Source organism: Ctenopharyngodon idella, chromosome 5 (genome assembly GCF_019924925.1).
Source record: "Ctenopharyngodon idella isolate HZGC_01 chromosome 5, HZGC01, whole genome shotgun sequence".
In the NCBI taxonomy this organism is placed as follows: domain Eukaryota; kingdom Metazoa; phylum Chordata; class Actinopteri; order Cypriniformes; family Xenocyprididae; genus Ctenopharyngodon; species Ctenopharyngodon idella.
In genome coordinates, this window is record NC_067224.1 from 4,464,409 (window position 1) to 4,481,433 (window position 17,025).

Here is a 17,025-nt window from a genome sequence, read left to right on the forward strand (position 1 = left end):
ACCTCACAATGAATATCAGTCAATTTTATTACGATTACTTTTCTTAACTGTGATGTGATCTGCGAAAACCCATCACATGGTGAAGTTTTACCTATCACGGGTTTCAATATCATATGAATGCATTCGAGCCCTTTCCAAATCTGTTTTTACTTCTTTCATAGCTTGTCTGTAGCAAAAGTTATGGTTATCTGAAGTTGGCTGATCGCTATGATTTTCAGGAATGGAATTTTGAGAAAAACAGGTTTAAATAACTGTCACCCCCTTTTTTCACATAGACACGAAAATGCACTATCCAAACTTAAATGGTTGTAATTCAAGAACGCTTTGGAATATAGACCTAAGGTTGGTCTTGTTTTAAAGAAGACACTTGTCAGATTATTTTATAAGTGAAATAAATTAGGAAAGTGAAACAAAAAAAAGTTATAGAAGTTTGTTTATAAAAATGTAAAAATATAATTGTTTATATTTTATAATAATACATTACAAAACGTTTTACTCTTAAATTGCAAAAAAATCAAAGCCAAAAATGTCAACATTCCAAATTTTAGGTTGATATATTTCAAAAATTAGCTTTCAGTAAGATTTTGTTTGGGCGCAGTACCAAACTTTTTCACTAGATGACATCCAAGCTCCATTACTGACCATGTAAGGGCGCCTCCATTTATTTGAGTGATCTGATCCATATTTCCATATTTTCATACATTTTACGAAGTAGACATCCTTTTCAGAAGTAATATGGGCAGTTTGGCAGTATTTGATTTGAATTCAACCTCTAATAAACACATAATTAGAACATGTGTGTTCATTATAGCTCCGCTGTTCTCTTGTGCTCCGCCTTCTCACGATAACATTGTAGGCCTATTAGAAAAAAAAATCTTTGCGTGTCGTAGTTTACACAGGACTGGCGGGAAATTTCATTAATACACTAATTAATACACATTTTTAATTACACATTTTTCTGCGCTTAACAGGCAAATTTTGCCAAGATATTTTCAGAAATTATAGACAAGATGTTATAGAATTAATAATTTAATGAAAACCCAATTTTGACAAAAAAAAAAATGACATTGACCTATTTTTTGATTTTACTGAAAACGTTCCATCGCGACATCCGACAGGTTTTCCCAGATTGCATCACAAATATGACATCCTTGCAGATGATCTCTACGCAAAAGCTGTGTGCGCTCGTGACTCTTTAGCTCAGCCCACGGCACTGACGGCAGGCACGCCTCCAGGAGCTCGGCTTTTTTCGGAAAGACTCTGTACAGTGTATCTTTTATAAATATGATATAACTGAAGACTTTTCGGAGATATAAAGGATGCAGTACTACTCTATAGGTACTCAAGATTAACATGAGATTGGCAGAAACTGTGTGTGATATCCCCCCTTTAAACACACCTGAACCATTGATTAGCTGTGTCCTGTGTCCGAAATTGCCCCCTACCTTTAAATAGGGCACTATTTGAAGGGAACAGCCATTTTAGTGGTGTCCAAAACCTTAGTGGACATTATCGAGTGCACTCATTCAATCCCACAATGCACCGCAATAACGAGTGTACAACTGATGTACGCTCAATGGCTAGAGAATACACACGAGGGTAACAAGCACCTCTTTAATTTACAGCCCGCAGATGTCATACTTACCCTGTAACTACATGGAACAAGAGTATATTTCCCCAGTATTAAAAAAAATGCTATAGTTGTAGTTTTACTTGCAATGAAACAACGTAATAAGTGCAATTTTGCAATAAAAACAAAATACTGTACAAAATAATGCACTGACATGTAGCCTACCCCATAAATTTAAAAAAAGCCTCTATGTATTTGTACACTATTATTACAAAAAGGTGTGCAGTGTATGTTCTCGCCAAATTGCTCCCAAACATAAGATCATTGTCTATCATAATAGTATAAGTACCTCTTAGTTCTAAAATACTTAAAGTATAAATAATTTGTTATTTTCCTGGTTGTCACCCCTTTATTCCCCAATCTTTACATACTGTTCCCCTATACTTACACATACTTACTTTATGGGTACACTATAATTACCGGAAGTTACGCTGTAAATACGTTGTAAATCACACAGTACTTTCCAGGCTAACTAACAGTTTTTGTTGTTGTTGGTTTTAGTTGCTAACAAGCATTGGTCAATACTGAAGCCACATTTTCAAAACTCTTCATGTGTTCAGGGTGTTTTCCTGCCTACAACCCGAGATGCTGGGAAAGACTCCAGCCTCCCAACAACCCTACAGGGCAAGTATTTTGGAAAATGTATGGAATGGATGGATGGAGGGTTCTAGTCCTCCCTTTCTGCCACTCTACTTTTCCCATCGATGTGTCTTTCTTGATCCATGTTTCCAAACAAAATCATTCTGAAGCTATCCCGATTTACCAAAAGGCAAAAGTTTTCAGGATTTTTTAAAAATGTGGTCATTGAATGCATTTTGCGTGAAAGGAATGAAAAATGATTCAGTTTGGTCCACATAGACTTCTGTTTCGCTGATTGTGTGAAGAGTTTTGTGGTTTCAGTGTTGACCGATGCTTGTTAGCAACTGACAAAAAAAAAAGAAAGAAAAAAAAAAAACTATAAGACAGTTCTTTTTTTTTATTATTTTTTTTTTATTTCCCCCAGTGATGTCTAGAGGCCTCCACTAGTTCCCATACTCTAGTTTTGCTCAGTGCTTTTTCATCTTGTGCTGTTTGTAATCCTGAACATCATCATTCATTGTTTCAGATCAGTTTTTAATTTTTGCTTTGCATTTTTTTGTTTTAAGGCAACAGATTTCTGTGTCGTGTCCCTCCTTTATACTGTATGTGATTATAGTACTATACTGATGTGCATCTGCATTGTGATTGACTGTATGCTTATATTACTCTGCATGTCTCTCACATATCTCTCAATATTTATCTGCCCTGTTAGCGGCGCAGCTGGGTGGAACCGTTATAGAGAATAAGCAGAAGTGTGAGAGAGACCGATGGAGGATGTCTGTACATGTTTATATTTGACTGTGATCTGATACAGCTGTTTCTTTGAATATTCGTGAGACTGAAGTCAAACTGGAATTAGGGCAACCATCATCATTACCATCATCATAACTCTCTGCCTGATCTCAGGTCAGTTCTTTACTGGTCTATCTTAAGCCCTATGTTCTTCCAGTTCTTTGTTCTGTGTTGTTTATGTCGTGAGTTAATGTGGTTGTTTTTTATTTTCTATGTTTCTATGAGTAGTTAAGACTGTTCTTGCTGTATTGCTGCATCATGCAAATTTCTGCCACCTGTATGTGACAAACACTACCTGTTGTTTGTGTTTTTATGTCATTGTTTTACAGCCTTTGCTAGTGTTATCGAAGAATGACTTGATTTGGGACATGGAGTGTTTTGGTAGTGCATTTTGAATGTGAATTTAACTGCTGTGCCAAGCTGAAAGTTGGTTAGAACTGTGTGAAGAGATTTTTAAAGTGACCTCAGACCTTAGAATTGAGAAATGGGTCCTTGTTATTGTGTAAAAAAAAAACTAATACCAGAAACAGGGCCACAAGCAGATAACTGTTCAGAGACACACAAACATGCAGCTGGTAAACACAAAATGTATATGCTTATATAATTGAAAAATAAATTAATGTATCCAAATGTTCCACAATAGTTTGACCCTGTTAATTAATAATAAATAACTTTGATAATAAAGGCAGATTCATAATTTAGTACTTGTACAGTTGTTTTTACAATTACTAGGACACATTTCTCAGTACTTTAGGTCACTTTTTCAAAACTTGACAGTGCTAACCAACTTTCATTTAGCAGAACAGCAGTTAATTTCACATTCAAAATGCACTAAAACTAAAATACAGTTGTTCATTGTTAGTTCATGTTAGTTCACAGTGCATTAACTAATGTTAACAAGATTTTAGTAATGTATTAGTAAATGCTGAAATTAACATTAAAGGAACACTCCACTTTTTTTGAAAATAGGCTCATTTTCCAACTCCCCTAGAGTTAAACAGTTGAGTTTTACCTTTTTATTATAATATCATATATTATATTATATTATATTATAATATTTATGTAATATCATTTTTTCCCACATTAATTTCACACATGTCCAGAACAATTATGTGGTTTTGTTTCATTAATACAGTGTATACTTTTTTCTTGATTTACCCTGAAACAATGGAAATGAAATGTGACATCATGCCCCATAGTAACATGCACATTGTAACATGTGATGGGGCATGTTGTAACATGACCATACAACAGCTTAAAATGTCTGATCTAATCAAAAAAAATATACAAGACAAACTAAAATATTTTGTCAATAAAATACAATTATTAACTTTTTCATATGAAATAATAGCATTTTTTAATAATTAAAAATAAACTAATTTTTGCGTTTGACAACAAACAGCGAAACACAGCTATACAGCATAGTTCAAGACATAATAATAATTCGTAATTTCTGAACATTGTCTCTTAGTCTTTATTCACCTTTTTCTCATGGTTTCTCAATAGAATTCATAAAAGTATAGAATAGAATAGCATAGTTCTAGTTCTAATTGTAACGTGCCCCACCTGTGCAACTGCGATTTAAACCCGGCTAGTGTCTTCTGCTGGTTAGATAAGCATTAAAGAACTACCTCAACTGTTAAATAACAGATATAAAATAATATCAGATTTGTCTCATTTTAAATAAACACAAAAAGAAATAGATGAAAAATTAACTTAAGTAAGAAACATAATTTTGCTATGGTTAAATAAATGTTCAGTGATATCTTCCAAAGATTTTTTAATTTTGGCGCAAATTTTTCTCGATATAGCGTTGATATGGAAACTACTACACTAAGTTTCATCATGCTGGCATGTGTGGAAAGTTTTAAACCATGTGTGTTACAACTAACCCCACATTACTTTGTGCCCCGTGTTCCCCTAGTTCATGTTAACTAATGTAGTTAATTAATGTTAACTAATGAACCTTGTTGTAAAGTGTTACTGTTTACTATTTATATTTTATTTTTGACCTTTAAGTATACTACTATATTCCTAGTTAGGTATTAATTTTTTATATTTGAAATACAACTTTAACTGTACTTTAACTCTTTCCATTTAAAAAAACAAAAAAAAAAACATTTTATTCTAGCTTCATGCATCCTTTTTTATCAACACTTGAATGTGGGTAAGTTTCATTAAAAAAAATAAATAAAAAAAAGCAACATTTAAAAGCTGAGAAAATCGCATTTTTGTCAAAGACTATATATCCGGAAGGGATTCAGAACGATGATCAAAATACAGATGGAGTAGATTGAGTCTGTTATATGCTTGGTTCTTATTTTCAATCACTTTTAATAACTTTAATAACTTCCACTTTACTTCACGTGCTTGCGCATCTCAATGACATCACATACACAGGACTCACAAGTCAACCATACATGGTCTGTCACATCCGATTTCTACTCACGACAGTTCCATTTTCCAGCTTGACAGTGTATGATCTGGCCATTCTTATCACTTTTTCTGGTGTCCAGTGTGCTCTGTGTTTCGTGTCCAGCTGAACTCTTACTTGTTCTCCTTCCTGAAGAGGTTTAAGATCTTTTGCTCCTCTGTTGTAGTAGAAAGCCTGTTTGCGTTGGTTGTCTTTTACTGCATGTTCTGTGCGTACAACAGCTGGCTGCAGGAGGCTGTCATGTGTCGGAATTAATGTTCTGGTTCTTCTGCTCATGAGTCTTTGTGCAGGACTGGCGTTGAATCCCTGAGATGGTGTGTTCCGGTGTTCTAGAATAGCGAGATATGGGTCAGTCTTTGCTCTCCTTGCCTTTTCCATCAGCTGTTTGGCTGTCTTTACTGCACACTCCGCTTTGCCTCTGCTCTGCGGATATGCTGGAGACAATGTTATGTGCCTGAATTCCCATGCCGCGCTGAACTGTCTGAATTCTTGTGAGCTGTACTGTGGCCAGTTTTTAGAGATCACATGGGATCCCATGACGTGCAAAATTGGCCTTCAACTTGTGTATCACTTTGCTTGAGCTGGTGTCTGTGAGATAGTCTACTTCCCAGAAGTTGGAAAAATAGTCAACAGTAATGAGGTAAGCTATGTTGTTAAATGAAAACAAATCTGTTCCTACTTTTGGCCTCATTGGGATGTTGTGTGGGCACATGGTCTCCTTCTGCTGCCGTGTATCCACCGCTCTGAAAACCGCACAGTTTCCTATGTATGCTTTGATGGCCGCACTCATCCCAGGCCAGTATACACAGTCTCTTGCTCTGCGTAAGCAACTTTCAATGCCTAAAGGCTGGTTCACACTGTGTGATTTTGGCCACGATTTGGTCGTCTGAGAAAAATTGAGAATCCTAAAAGATTCCTATAATCCTAGGCTAAAATCTGTAGTCTTTGATCGCTAGTTTGACATGTTCACAGACAGCCGATTAATGACCGTTGCGATCAGATTTTACCTCCGAAATTCTGGCAGTGTCAGAAGATTTGGCACACAGTCCTGCAGTGTGACTTCTCCTACGACAAACATCAAATTGTCTTCGTTTTTCAAGACAAGCCGTGATCAAAATGAACGGTAGAGATGTCTTTGTTAGCCACCATTTCAGCAGCTCACAGTAACAACGCAACTCCGGACAAGTTTTCATGCACGCGTCCGTTTTTAACGCGTCTTGACTGTCGTACAGTCTGACATAAATGACGGCTGAGATCCCACAGTGTGACATGAGGATCATGAACGTAGTCTGACAAGCAACAATCCTAAAGGACAATTATAAATCGCACAGTGTGCACCCGGCTTAAGTGTGATGCATGAATTCTCTCCATGATTTCTGTTCTCAGCTTTGCTGGTATTACAGCTCTCGCTCCTCTAAAAATCACACCATGTTTCACACTGAGCTCTTCTCTCACAGAAAAGAACTCTCTCAACTCTTCTTTCAGCTGAGTTTTCTCTTCTGGCCATCCCTGGGCTATCACTTGCTGTAACATCTGAAATGTTCCAATCCTTAGCTGTTTCTGCCTGTATCTTTTGTAGACTTCCTTCTGATATGGCCAGGTACTGCAGCGTGTTAATTGTCTCTATTTCTGTCTCTACAGAGCCTTCTGCAGCACACTCCGGTAAGTACGCTCTGCTGAGGGTGTCTGCTAAGTGCATTAGTCGACCTGGAACATAGACAACATTAATGTCATACCGCTGGAGTCTCAAAAGCATTCTCTGCAATCTCTTAGGCGCATCAAGAAGTGGCTTTCTTGTGACGGTTTCAAGGGGTTTGTGGTCAGAATGGACTTCTGTGTTCCTGCCGTAGGTGTAGTGGTGGAATCTTTTCATCCCAAACAGGATTGCCAGGCATTCTTTTTCTATTTGTGCATACCCCTTTTCTGTGGGTGTAAGTGCTCTGCTGCAAAAAGCAACCTGTAGAAGTGCTGCACCCAGGCCTGTCTTGGAGGAGTCACACTGAAGAACCAGGTCTTCTTCTGGATTATAGTACTTCAGAACAGGTGCCAAGGCAATCACTTGTTTCAATTTATTGAATGCTTCTTCCTGTACATCAGTCCACTCCCACACCACATCTCTGTGTGTCAGTTGTCTTAATGTGTCGCAGTGTTGTCTGATAAGTGTGCACAAAATTTGGACAAATAGTTCACCATACCTAATAATCTCTGTAGCCCCTTCACATCTGATGGTCTGGGCATCTCCACTATGGCTCTCACCTTCTCTGGGTCAATCTTTAGACCTTCTGAGGTCAGTCTGTGTTCGATGTATGGCACCTCTTTCTGTCTCAGCTTGAGTTTGTTGAAGTTTAGCTTGATGTTTCTTTTTCTGCAACGTTCCAGTAGTTGTCTTAGTTTTGCGTCTTGATCTTTCTTAGCTACCTCATCATTGTCACCTTCCCCACAGACAAGAATGTCATCTGCTATTATCCGGATTCCTGGTAGCCCCTCCAATGCTTGGGTCAACCTGTGCTGGAACACTTCTGGAGCCGGGCTGATCCCCATGGGCATTCTGAGCCATCTGTACCTGCCAAACGGAGTTGTGAAGGTAGTGAGGTAACTTGACTCTTCTGAAAGCCTGACGTGCCAGAATCCGTCCTTCACATCACACACTGTGAAAACTCTCGCTTTAGTCAGATCAGGAAGAACATCATCTATGGTGGGTAAAGGGAAGTGTTGACGCTTGAGTGCTTTGTTTAGTGGTCTTGGGTCAATACAAATTCTTAATTGTTCAGATGGTTTCTTCACCACCAACATGCTGCTAATCCAATAAGTGCTCTTTTCCACCTGAGCTATGATGCTTCTCTCTACCAGGTTTCCCAGCTCATCTTTTAGGTGTTTCATTAATGCACAGGAACTCTCCGCTTTAATTTCAGGATCCACTTCAAGGTTGTATTTGCCTTCCAAGCATCCGTCTCCTTCAAATACATCAGCATACTCTCGTTGTATGTTTCTCTTGTCCCACGGTTTCTTTTCTCTGCTTGTCTCTGTGGTGACAATATCATCAATCGCAAGAATATTTTCATGCTGAATTCTTACCAGATCCATTGCTTGCACAGCCTTTTTTCTGATGAGCTTTCATCCACTACAATGAATTCCAGCCGGTAGAGTTTTCTGTTTCTGGGGTTTCTTATTTTTATTCTGCATTTTCCTGTGGGTTTCAGGGTGCTCTTATTATACATGACCAGAATCTGTTCGGTCTTTTCCATTACTGTGTCAGGGTTTAACAGTTGGATGGGTATTACGTTGCAACTAGCTCCACAGTCTAGTTGAAATTTTACTGGCCTTTCTCCTATCAGCATGGTTGCGAACAGTTGTTTTTCTTGTTTGTCTCCCTCCTTTTGTGAACTGAGACTGAGGATTTCTTGAAATGGTTCCTCTTTCATTTCTGCTACACTGTGTATTCCTTTTCGCTTTGTCTCTTTTGTTTTGCATGTGCTTGCAAAATGGTTCAGCTTGCCACATTTTCAGCACTGCTTTCCATAAGCTGGGCAACACTGTTTTTTCCACTCATGCTGTTTTCCACAGAATTTACACGTAACGTTAGCCGATTGAGTTTGTTTGGAATGTCTAACTCTCTGAATTGCATGCACTTCTTCAGCTTTCTGTCCTTCAACACTTTACTTCACGTGCTTGCGCATCTCAATGACATCACATACACAGGACTCACAAGTCAACCATACATGGTTTGTCACATCCTGCTGACCATAAATATAACATATTGTAACAGAGTCCATCAACACCCCCAAAGCTTTACAATCCTATAGCTCATCCTGGGTCGACATTTCATTCAGTAACATTAGGCAGTTTTGATTTACTGTATAACAGTGAAAACACTGGTAGCCTGAAAATTCAGTCAGTGTCGGGGAAAGAGTAAAGTAGATTTGAAGTAAATGTACACTACCAGTGGACTAGCCTACACAAAAATTCAGATACTCAGAATTAAGAAACATATCTGTTTTCTTTATAAACCAATATTTTCAAACAAACTATAGCTAAATCTATTTAAAATACATTTATTTCATACTAAGTATACTTCAAATCCATTAATATATTTGTTGACATACCACTTAAGATTTACTGATATAAATTCAACTTTATTTGGAGTATTTCTTTACTGCTCAATGCACATTTCGTAATATTAAGCCTAATAAGTGTTTTAAATATCACTATTAATAAGGATTGTGTGATCTTTGTATAATATCAGTCTTTAAATCTTTCAAGTATACTTGCAATAGTTGCACTTTAGCACAATCAAATATGCTTAAGTATATCTTTAGTTGGACCTCAGCACTACTTACACACAATTAAAGTGCATTAAGTACAAAGATTAGTTATTCCAATTTAGCAGACTTTAAGTGTACCAATAGTACAGTTGCATGATATTTTTATGAAGCACATAAATATGTAAATGTATTTGTAGTATACTTAGCACAAAATAAATGTATTTCAAATACCATTTTTAGTATATATTTTTTTTTCACAAGTTTATAAGTTGTGTAAAACTATATGAAAAAAGCATTTAATAGGCTACTCAATCAAAAGAGTAAACAAGCCAAGTATACTTAAAATACTTAATTTTACATTGAAGTATATCTCGATCAGAATATTGAGTACAAGTATAGGCCAAATATACTTAGACATTTCTGTCAGTATAAGTCAAGTATGCTTAAGTGCAATTTTAAGTATATTTCTGAGAAAAAGTAGACTGAAAGTAAACTTTCTTATTTTTAGTTTAAAAGAAGTATACTAATAACACACTTGAGTAAACTTATTTTTGTAAGGGCACTGTGTGAAGAGTTTTGAAGAAGTGAACAAAGTATTCAGAACCTGGTCTTAGCTATTTCTTCTTTTTTTTATTTTTTTTAAATGTGATGCAATCACAAGTGGACAGCTATACATAGAAATACTGAAGAGAAACTGAAAGTTTCTCAGTTGTAATTTCCCACACCACAATTATTTTTTACCTTTAATGGTTTTTTCCAGTAATGATAGACCAATATATCCACCCAAACCAGTTAATCTGCAAACATTTAGCATATTTGAGTTTGGCGACTGATAACTGTGCCCGTTTAGCTGATTACAGTTTTTTTTTTTTTCAGTTGCTAACAAGCATCGGTCAATATGAAGCCACATATTCAAAACATCTATTCCATACATTTTCCAAAGCGCTTGTCCTGTAGAGTCGTGGGGAGGCTGGAGTCTTTCCCAGTGTCTTGGGTTGTAGGCAGGAAAAAACCCTGGACAGATGGCTCAGATGGACAGATCCATCACAGGGATGACACACACATTCATATTCACACATACCTACAGGCAAACTTACAATCTCCAATTGACTTATCCTGTGTGTCTTTGGATTGTGGGGGAAAAACAGAGGAAACCAGCGTTAACACAGAGAGAACATACAAACTCCACACAAAAAGACTCCTGCACAGCCGGGACTCCAATACTGCACATACCGGATTATACTATACATGTTTTTGATGTTTGTTTTATAATATTGCTTCAGGATGTTGTTGTTGTTTAAACTTTTTATTTTTCGCAAGTAAATTACTATATGCAGCCCAGGCTCATTAGAAAAACGTATCTGTGTCAGCATTTTTGCAAAATGCAAAACACGTTACGCCGTGCACATTTCGCGACAGTTTCAAAGTGAAATGTCCAGTGAGTGGCGCTAAAAGCGTGTTTAGTTTTTTCTGGAACACATTTTTTTTCATATGCATGTTAAACATTAACAAAAAGGCAATCATAATTGAAAGATTTACAAACAAGGACTGAGATTACAATCAATTGTTTCATCTCACTCTACATGTTCTCAACAATAAGTAAGTTAAAGACAAAGGAAAGAGAGAAAAAACAAATAAATGAATAAATAAATAAAAATACAATAAAATGTAGGGGTGTAGGAAGTGTTTTTCTTTGAAGGGTTAGTTCACCCAAAAACAAAAACAATGTCATTAATTACTCACCCTCATGCCGTTCCACACCCGTAAGAACTTCGTTAATCTTCAGAACACAAATTAAGATATTTTTGTTGAAATCAGATGGCTCAGTGAGGCCTGCATAGCCAGCAATGACATTTCCTCTCTCAAGATCCATTAATCTACTAAAAACATATTTAAATCAGTTCATGTGAGTACAGTGGTTCAATATTAATATTATAAAGCGACGAGAATATTTTCTCAAAAAAATAAAAATAAATAACGACTTATATAGTGATGGCCGATTTCAAAACACTGCTTCAGGAAGCTTCGGAGCGTTATGAATCAGCATGTCGAATCATGATTCTGATCGCGTGCCAAACTGCTGAAATCACGTGACTATGGCGCTCCAAACCGCTGATTCGACACGCTGATCCAAAGCTTCGGTCCTGCTCTGCTTCATACTACAATAACATTAATAATCACATCCATGAACATGATTTCTTCCCGAGTCCTATCCCTATTCTTTTGCACCGTCCGTTGAGGTGAAGACCACATGTCCCAAGATTCCGCGCTCAAACTTGGCTTCATCAAGCTACGCCTTTGTTTTGAATAGGCCTCTAGCGACCTCTAGCGGACAGAAATCCTACATACTGCATACACCTTTAAGTCTTATCCTATAATGAAATACTGATTTATGTGAAAAATCTTTTAAACTTTAAAGATAAAAGTTCATCGTTTATGTAATGCTTCCTGTTGTTAGTGTTTTTAGGTCAGTGTGTTATGAATGACTTGTATGTTTTCAGAATGAGAATTGTTGCCAGTGTTGTGGTGGAATGAGCTTGTTTTGAGACATATATGAAGTGTTTTGTTGGTCTGAGTGAGTTTATAAGGTGAGATTAAAGGGTTAGTTCATGGGTTTTCCATTTTGGCCTAGTTTTTGTTAAATAAATAATGACACAGTGTGATATGCCATGTGTTGTTATTCATCTGAGATTTTATTTTCCAAATTTTAAGACCTGCCAAGGACCAGATGATATTTTTTTACGCCCTGATACAGAAAACCATGGAATTCAATAGGATGTCCTAACTTTTTCACATGACTGTATATAATAATAATGTTTTATTGGTGTAGCCATTATTTAAATATCAATACTGTAACTTATTTGTAACATTTTAGGGATTTTAGGGACATTTTTGGATAGTTCATTCACTGTATTTTCGCACTGGTCACTATTGTTGCCATCACCATGTTCACTCATTCTATGACCACACTCAACAAAACCGAATAATTGTGAGTTCATATATTAAACACTAGACTCCTTAAAGATGTGTACCAAAAATCTTTTGTCATATCTTTATGTTAACATACTTTACTAACCTTTTGTTATGGAGCTTTGATGCGGCCATCATCTACTGATGGTGCAAACAAGAATTAAACTGCTCTGGTCGTGTCACAATTTGCACTAACCATGTGAAACTGCACATATTTAAATGAGACCCTTTATTCTTTCCATATTTGCCAGAAATGCACTAAAACAGCAGTCAGTAACATTTTTAGAGCTTCATAAATGAACACTTTCTTTACGGTGGGATTAAATGGGTTAATATACACTGCCGCTGTTTGGATTTAAATAGGCGAATACTTAAAGGAACACTCCACTTTTTTTGAAAATAGGCTCATTTTCCAACTCCCCTAGAGTTAAACAGTTGAGTTTTACCGTTTTCGAATCCATTCAGCCGATCTCCGGGTCTGGCGGTACCACTTTTAGCATAGCTTAGCATAGTTCATTAAATCTGATTAGACCGCTAGCATCTCGCTCAAAAATGACCAAAGAGTTTCGATATTTTTCCTATTTAAAACTTGACTCTTCTGTAGTTACATCGTGTACTAAGACCGACGGACAATAAAAAGTTGCAATTTTCTAGGCCAATATGGCTAGGAACTATACTCTCATTCCAGCGTAATGATCAAGGAACTTTGCTGCCGTACCATGGGTGCAGCAGGCGCAATGATGTTACGCAGTGCCTGTGACCCCCTGCTTGCACAGGGAGCATGCCTTGCAACAAAGAATATACACTAACAAGAAGCGACACTCAATAGAAGGTTCCATTGCAACACCGGCGCCCAGCAGCAGCCCTGTGTTTCCGCCATTTTGGGGTGAAAGCGAGTCGGCAGCCCACTAGTTTCTATGGCAATATCAGCTGCTTTGTTAAAAAAAAACGTACATTAAAGCTGAAATCCAACCTGAATGATGACAACACAGAATAAAATACTATCACTAGTGATCATCAAATCCTTTTTACAGTTTATTTTACAGACTTTGTGTTTAAGTCTTCCACTTTTTTCACAAAACCTCTAGAAACCCAGTCAGTTTGGGTTAAAATTCTTTAAAAGGCTTATAAACACTGAATTATTAGCAACATATGAAATTAAATTAAGGACATGCATCAGAAAAATTGGGAATGTTGGACAATAAGTATATGAATATAACAGCTTGATTTTGCAGTGTTGTCTAATGTCCATTGAAGCAAAAGTGTCCAAAAGTGTGAATTATGCGATAACGGACACAGCAATGCATCATGTATTAAGATCATTATGTTTGTAGCGTGATCCATTAAAACGTACAATATAGCCTATTTCAATTCAGACCTAGATACTATTACTATTACTCCACTAGGTCTGAAATATATTGTTCGCTGCAAACATGATGATCTTAAATGTATTAATTATTAATTTACTATTAATAAATGTGTAAAGTTGCATAAAATGGAAATACTCAATAAAGTAGGTTAACTACGCTACCTCAGATGGATGAATGGTTGGATTCCACAACTGGTAAAATAAAACATATATAAGACAATACAGCATTTACTGTGGGAGCCATAAAGTTTACTGATGATTTCATTTAAAAAACTGTTCTATTGCGCTTCTGATTTGGCAGTGAAATTCGCCGATTTTGGGTGCGTAAGATGTGAAGGATTCTATGGTCTAGTTAGTATTTTCACCCCATAATGGTGGCCGCGCTACCGGAGCGCCATCTAGTGGCTGTTACCCAAAAAGTATCAAAGTGTCGCCTCTTGGGTTCTAAGCTCTTTGCTTGCAACCATGGAGACATTTGTGAGAGACGCTGCGTAATATCATTGCGCCTGCTGCACCCATGGTACGGCAGAAAAGTTCCTTGATTATTACACCAGAATGAGAGTATAGTTCCTAGCCATATCGGCCTAGAAAATCGCAACTTTTCATTTTCCGTCAGTCTTAGTACACAATGTAACTACAGAAGAGTCAAGTTTTAAATAGGAAAAATATCGAGACTCTTTGGTCATTTTTGAGCGAGATGCTAACGGTCTAATCAGATTCAATGAACTATGCTAAGCTATGCTAAAAGTGGTACCGCCAGACCCGGAGATCGGCTGAATGGATTCGAAAACGGTAAAACTCAACTGTTTAACTCTAGGGGAGTTGGAAAATGAGCCTATTTTAAAAAAAAGTGTTTTCCTTTAAAGGGCCCATTCACACCAAGAACGATAACTATATAAAGATAACTCTAACAATATCTATATTTAGCATCCACTCCAGCGGACAATATTGTGTTTATTCTAAGCACATGCTCGTCTGACACTTTAAATGCTTGAACTTGTTACAGCAGGATGAATTCTGATTGACTGTCAATGTTTTTTTTATCGTTCATCAGCTGGATAAAATCATTCTGAATGTGATTCCAACGATATCGTTTCTCTGTGCAGTTCTCGTTAGAGTTGTGGTGTGGACTCTGCTACGTTTTAATATTGAGAATGATTTTTAGAACTATATCTTTAACGTTATCTTTATAGTTATCGTCCGTGGTGTGAATGGGCCTTAAGAGTCTATGACTGGATCATTATTGCAGTGATTATTATGTTTCTAGCATGTTATATGTTTTGCAACAGTTCTTCTAACCGCAATTGATGGAATGTGTAGCTTTTAATTTTTTTTATTTTTTTTCAGTTACCGGGAAAAAAAAGTTTCTTTGTCATTTCACTGGTCAAACAAATCAACTTAAACCAACTCTTTTTTTGTATGTGTGTGTGTGTGTCTTTCAGGAATTCAAAGTGCAGCAGCAAAATCAGACCATGGAGGACGAATATAACTACGAATATAACTACAGTGATTTCATCCTCTCTACTCCAACTACTGATATATTTTACAATCACCATGAAGTTCAAATAATCAGACTGTTAATCTTCTTCATCAGTGCAGTGTGTGTGGGGGTGCCGTGTCTGATTTGGGCTTTTTACTGTGTGCACCTTCAGAGAAAGACCAGAGGCCAGATCTCAGCCTTCATCATCCTCCTCCTCCTCACTGACCTGCTGCAACTGCCCCTGTATATATTATTTTTCATATCCAATTTCTTTGGCACAGCGATTGGATGTTATTTTCTGAAAGTCTGTGGACTTCACCTGCAACAGCTGGTGGCTCTGGAGGGGGTTCTGACACTGAAATATCCGCTGGTCTCTGCTCATATTTTCTCAAAACCCTGTTACATAATAATCTCCATCATTATACTTCTTTTTCTTTCAGTATGTGCATTAATGGTGGTTTTTAGTGGTCCTGTGGGTGTGTATCTTAGTTTTGGCTCAATTCTGGCACCTGTGTGTTTATTGGTTGTCACAGGCATAATCACCTACAAAGCCCCACCCACTCCTTCCAGAACACCTGTCACTGACAACAGACCAGGTGCATCTGTGTTTCTTGTTACCATGGTTACCTTAGTTGTGCTCTATTTACCGTGTGTGTTGGTCTTTTGTGTTGGAGTCTTTGACTTGTACATACCAGCATCTTGGAAAGTGATGTCCCATTGCTTGTTGAGTTTAACAGTGATTTCAGAGCCTCTCCTGTGTGTGCTGGTCTGTAGAGAGAATCTCAGCACTCAGACAAAACAAACACACATAGAGCTCAACTCTGAACAGACAGCAGTCTGAACTGAATATCCAGCAGAGGCTTATTTCAGTACAAATTTATGCAAGAAATATAAATCACAAATACGTAATTATTTTTTTTCCTTGCAAAACGGCTTAAAATGGCTTATGACACAAACACACACACACACACACTTTTATTGTTTTTATATACAGTTAGTAAAAAGTAAAAAAATTACAAATGATGATATCCCCGAAAGGAGACCATATTTCACACCGACACAATTTATATATATAAAATGTAACATGAATATAACAGTTTTTGGTTTAACGTTTTATGACAGCTAATAATGCCTGGTTTGAGCTGTCATGAATTGCTTTGATTTGTATTTGCTATTGGATCTACATACAAACCTATGCATTACGTGTTTAATCGTCTATATAATAAGTAAAATGCACTGATGAATGATTATTAAAACAATTTAATATACTTAAACTTTTCTCAGCCTTGAATCTGTGTGGTCCATGTGAATTTACTTCTTTTAAAGAATGTACTTCTTTTAGCAGTATTGATAGGCTACCATAAGTAAAAAGAAATTGAGTAAATGAAAAAAACTAGCATCCACTATAATACCTCTAATGTCACTTAGAAAATTATATACTGATAATATACAACAATGCAAAGGTCTCTAAAGGCAGTTTGGTTAAGTGAAATTTACATTCCACGTGGT

The 17,025-nt window shown here is 36.8% G+C and overlaps 1 protein-coding gene across 2 annotated transcripts in view; it reads left to right on the plus strand.

Annotated features, from left to right (window-relative positions):
• The window catches only part of mlxip (MLX interacting protein), a 71,858-nt gene extending 55,068 nt beyond the window's left edge, over positions 1-16,790 (plus strand). For both annotated transcript variants that reach the window (XR_007930205.1, XM_051893373.1), the window contains one exon: positions 15,479-16,790. Coding sequence is in view for 1 of the 2 variants with exons in the window: in XM_051893373.1 (XP_051749333.1) it covers positions 15,479-15,525 (47 nt within the window). In the remaining variant the exon portion in view is untranslated. The remainder of the gene's footprint in view (positions 1-15,478) is intronic.
• Positions 16,791-17,025: the final 235 nt, after the last annotated feature.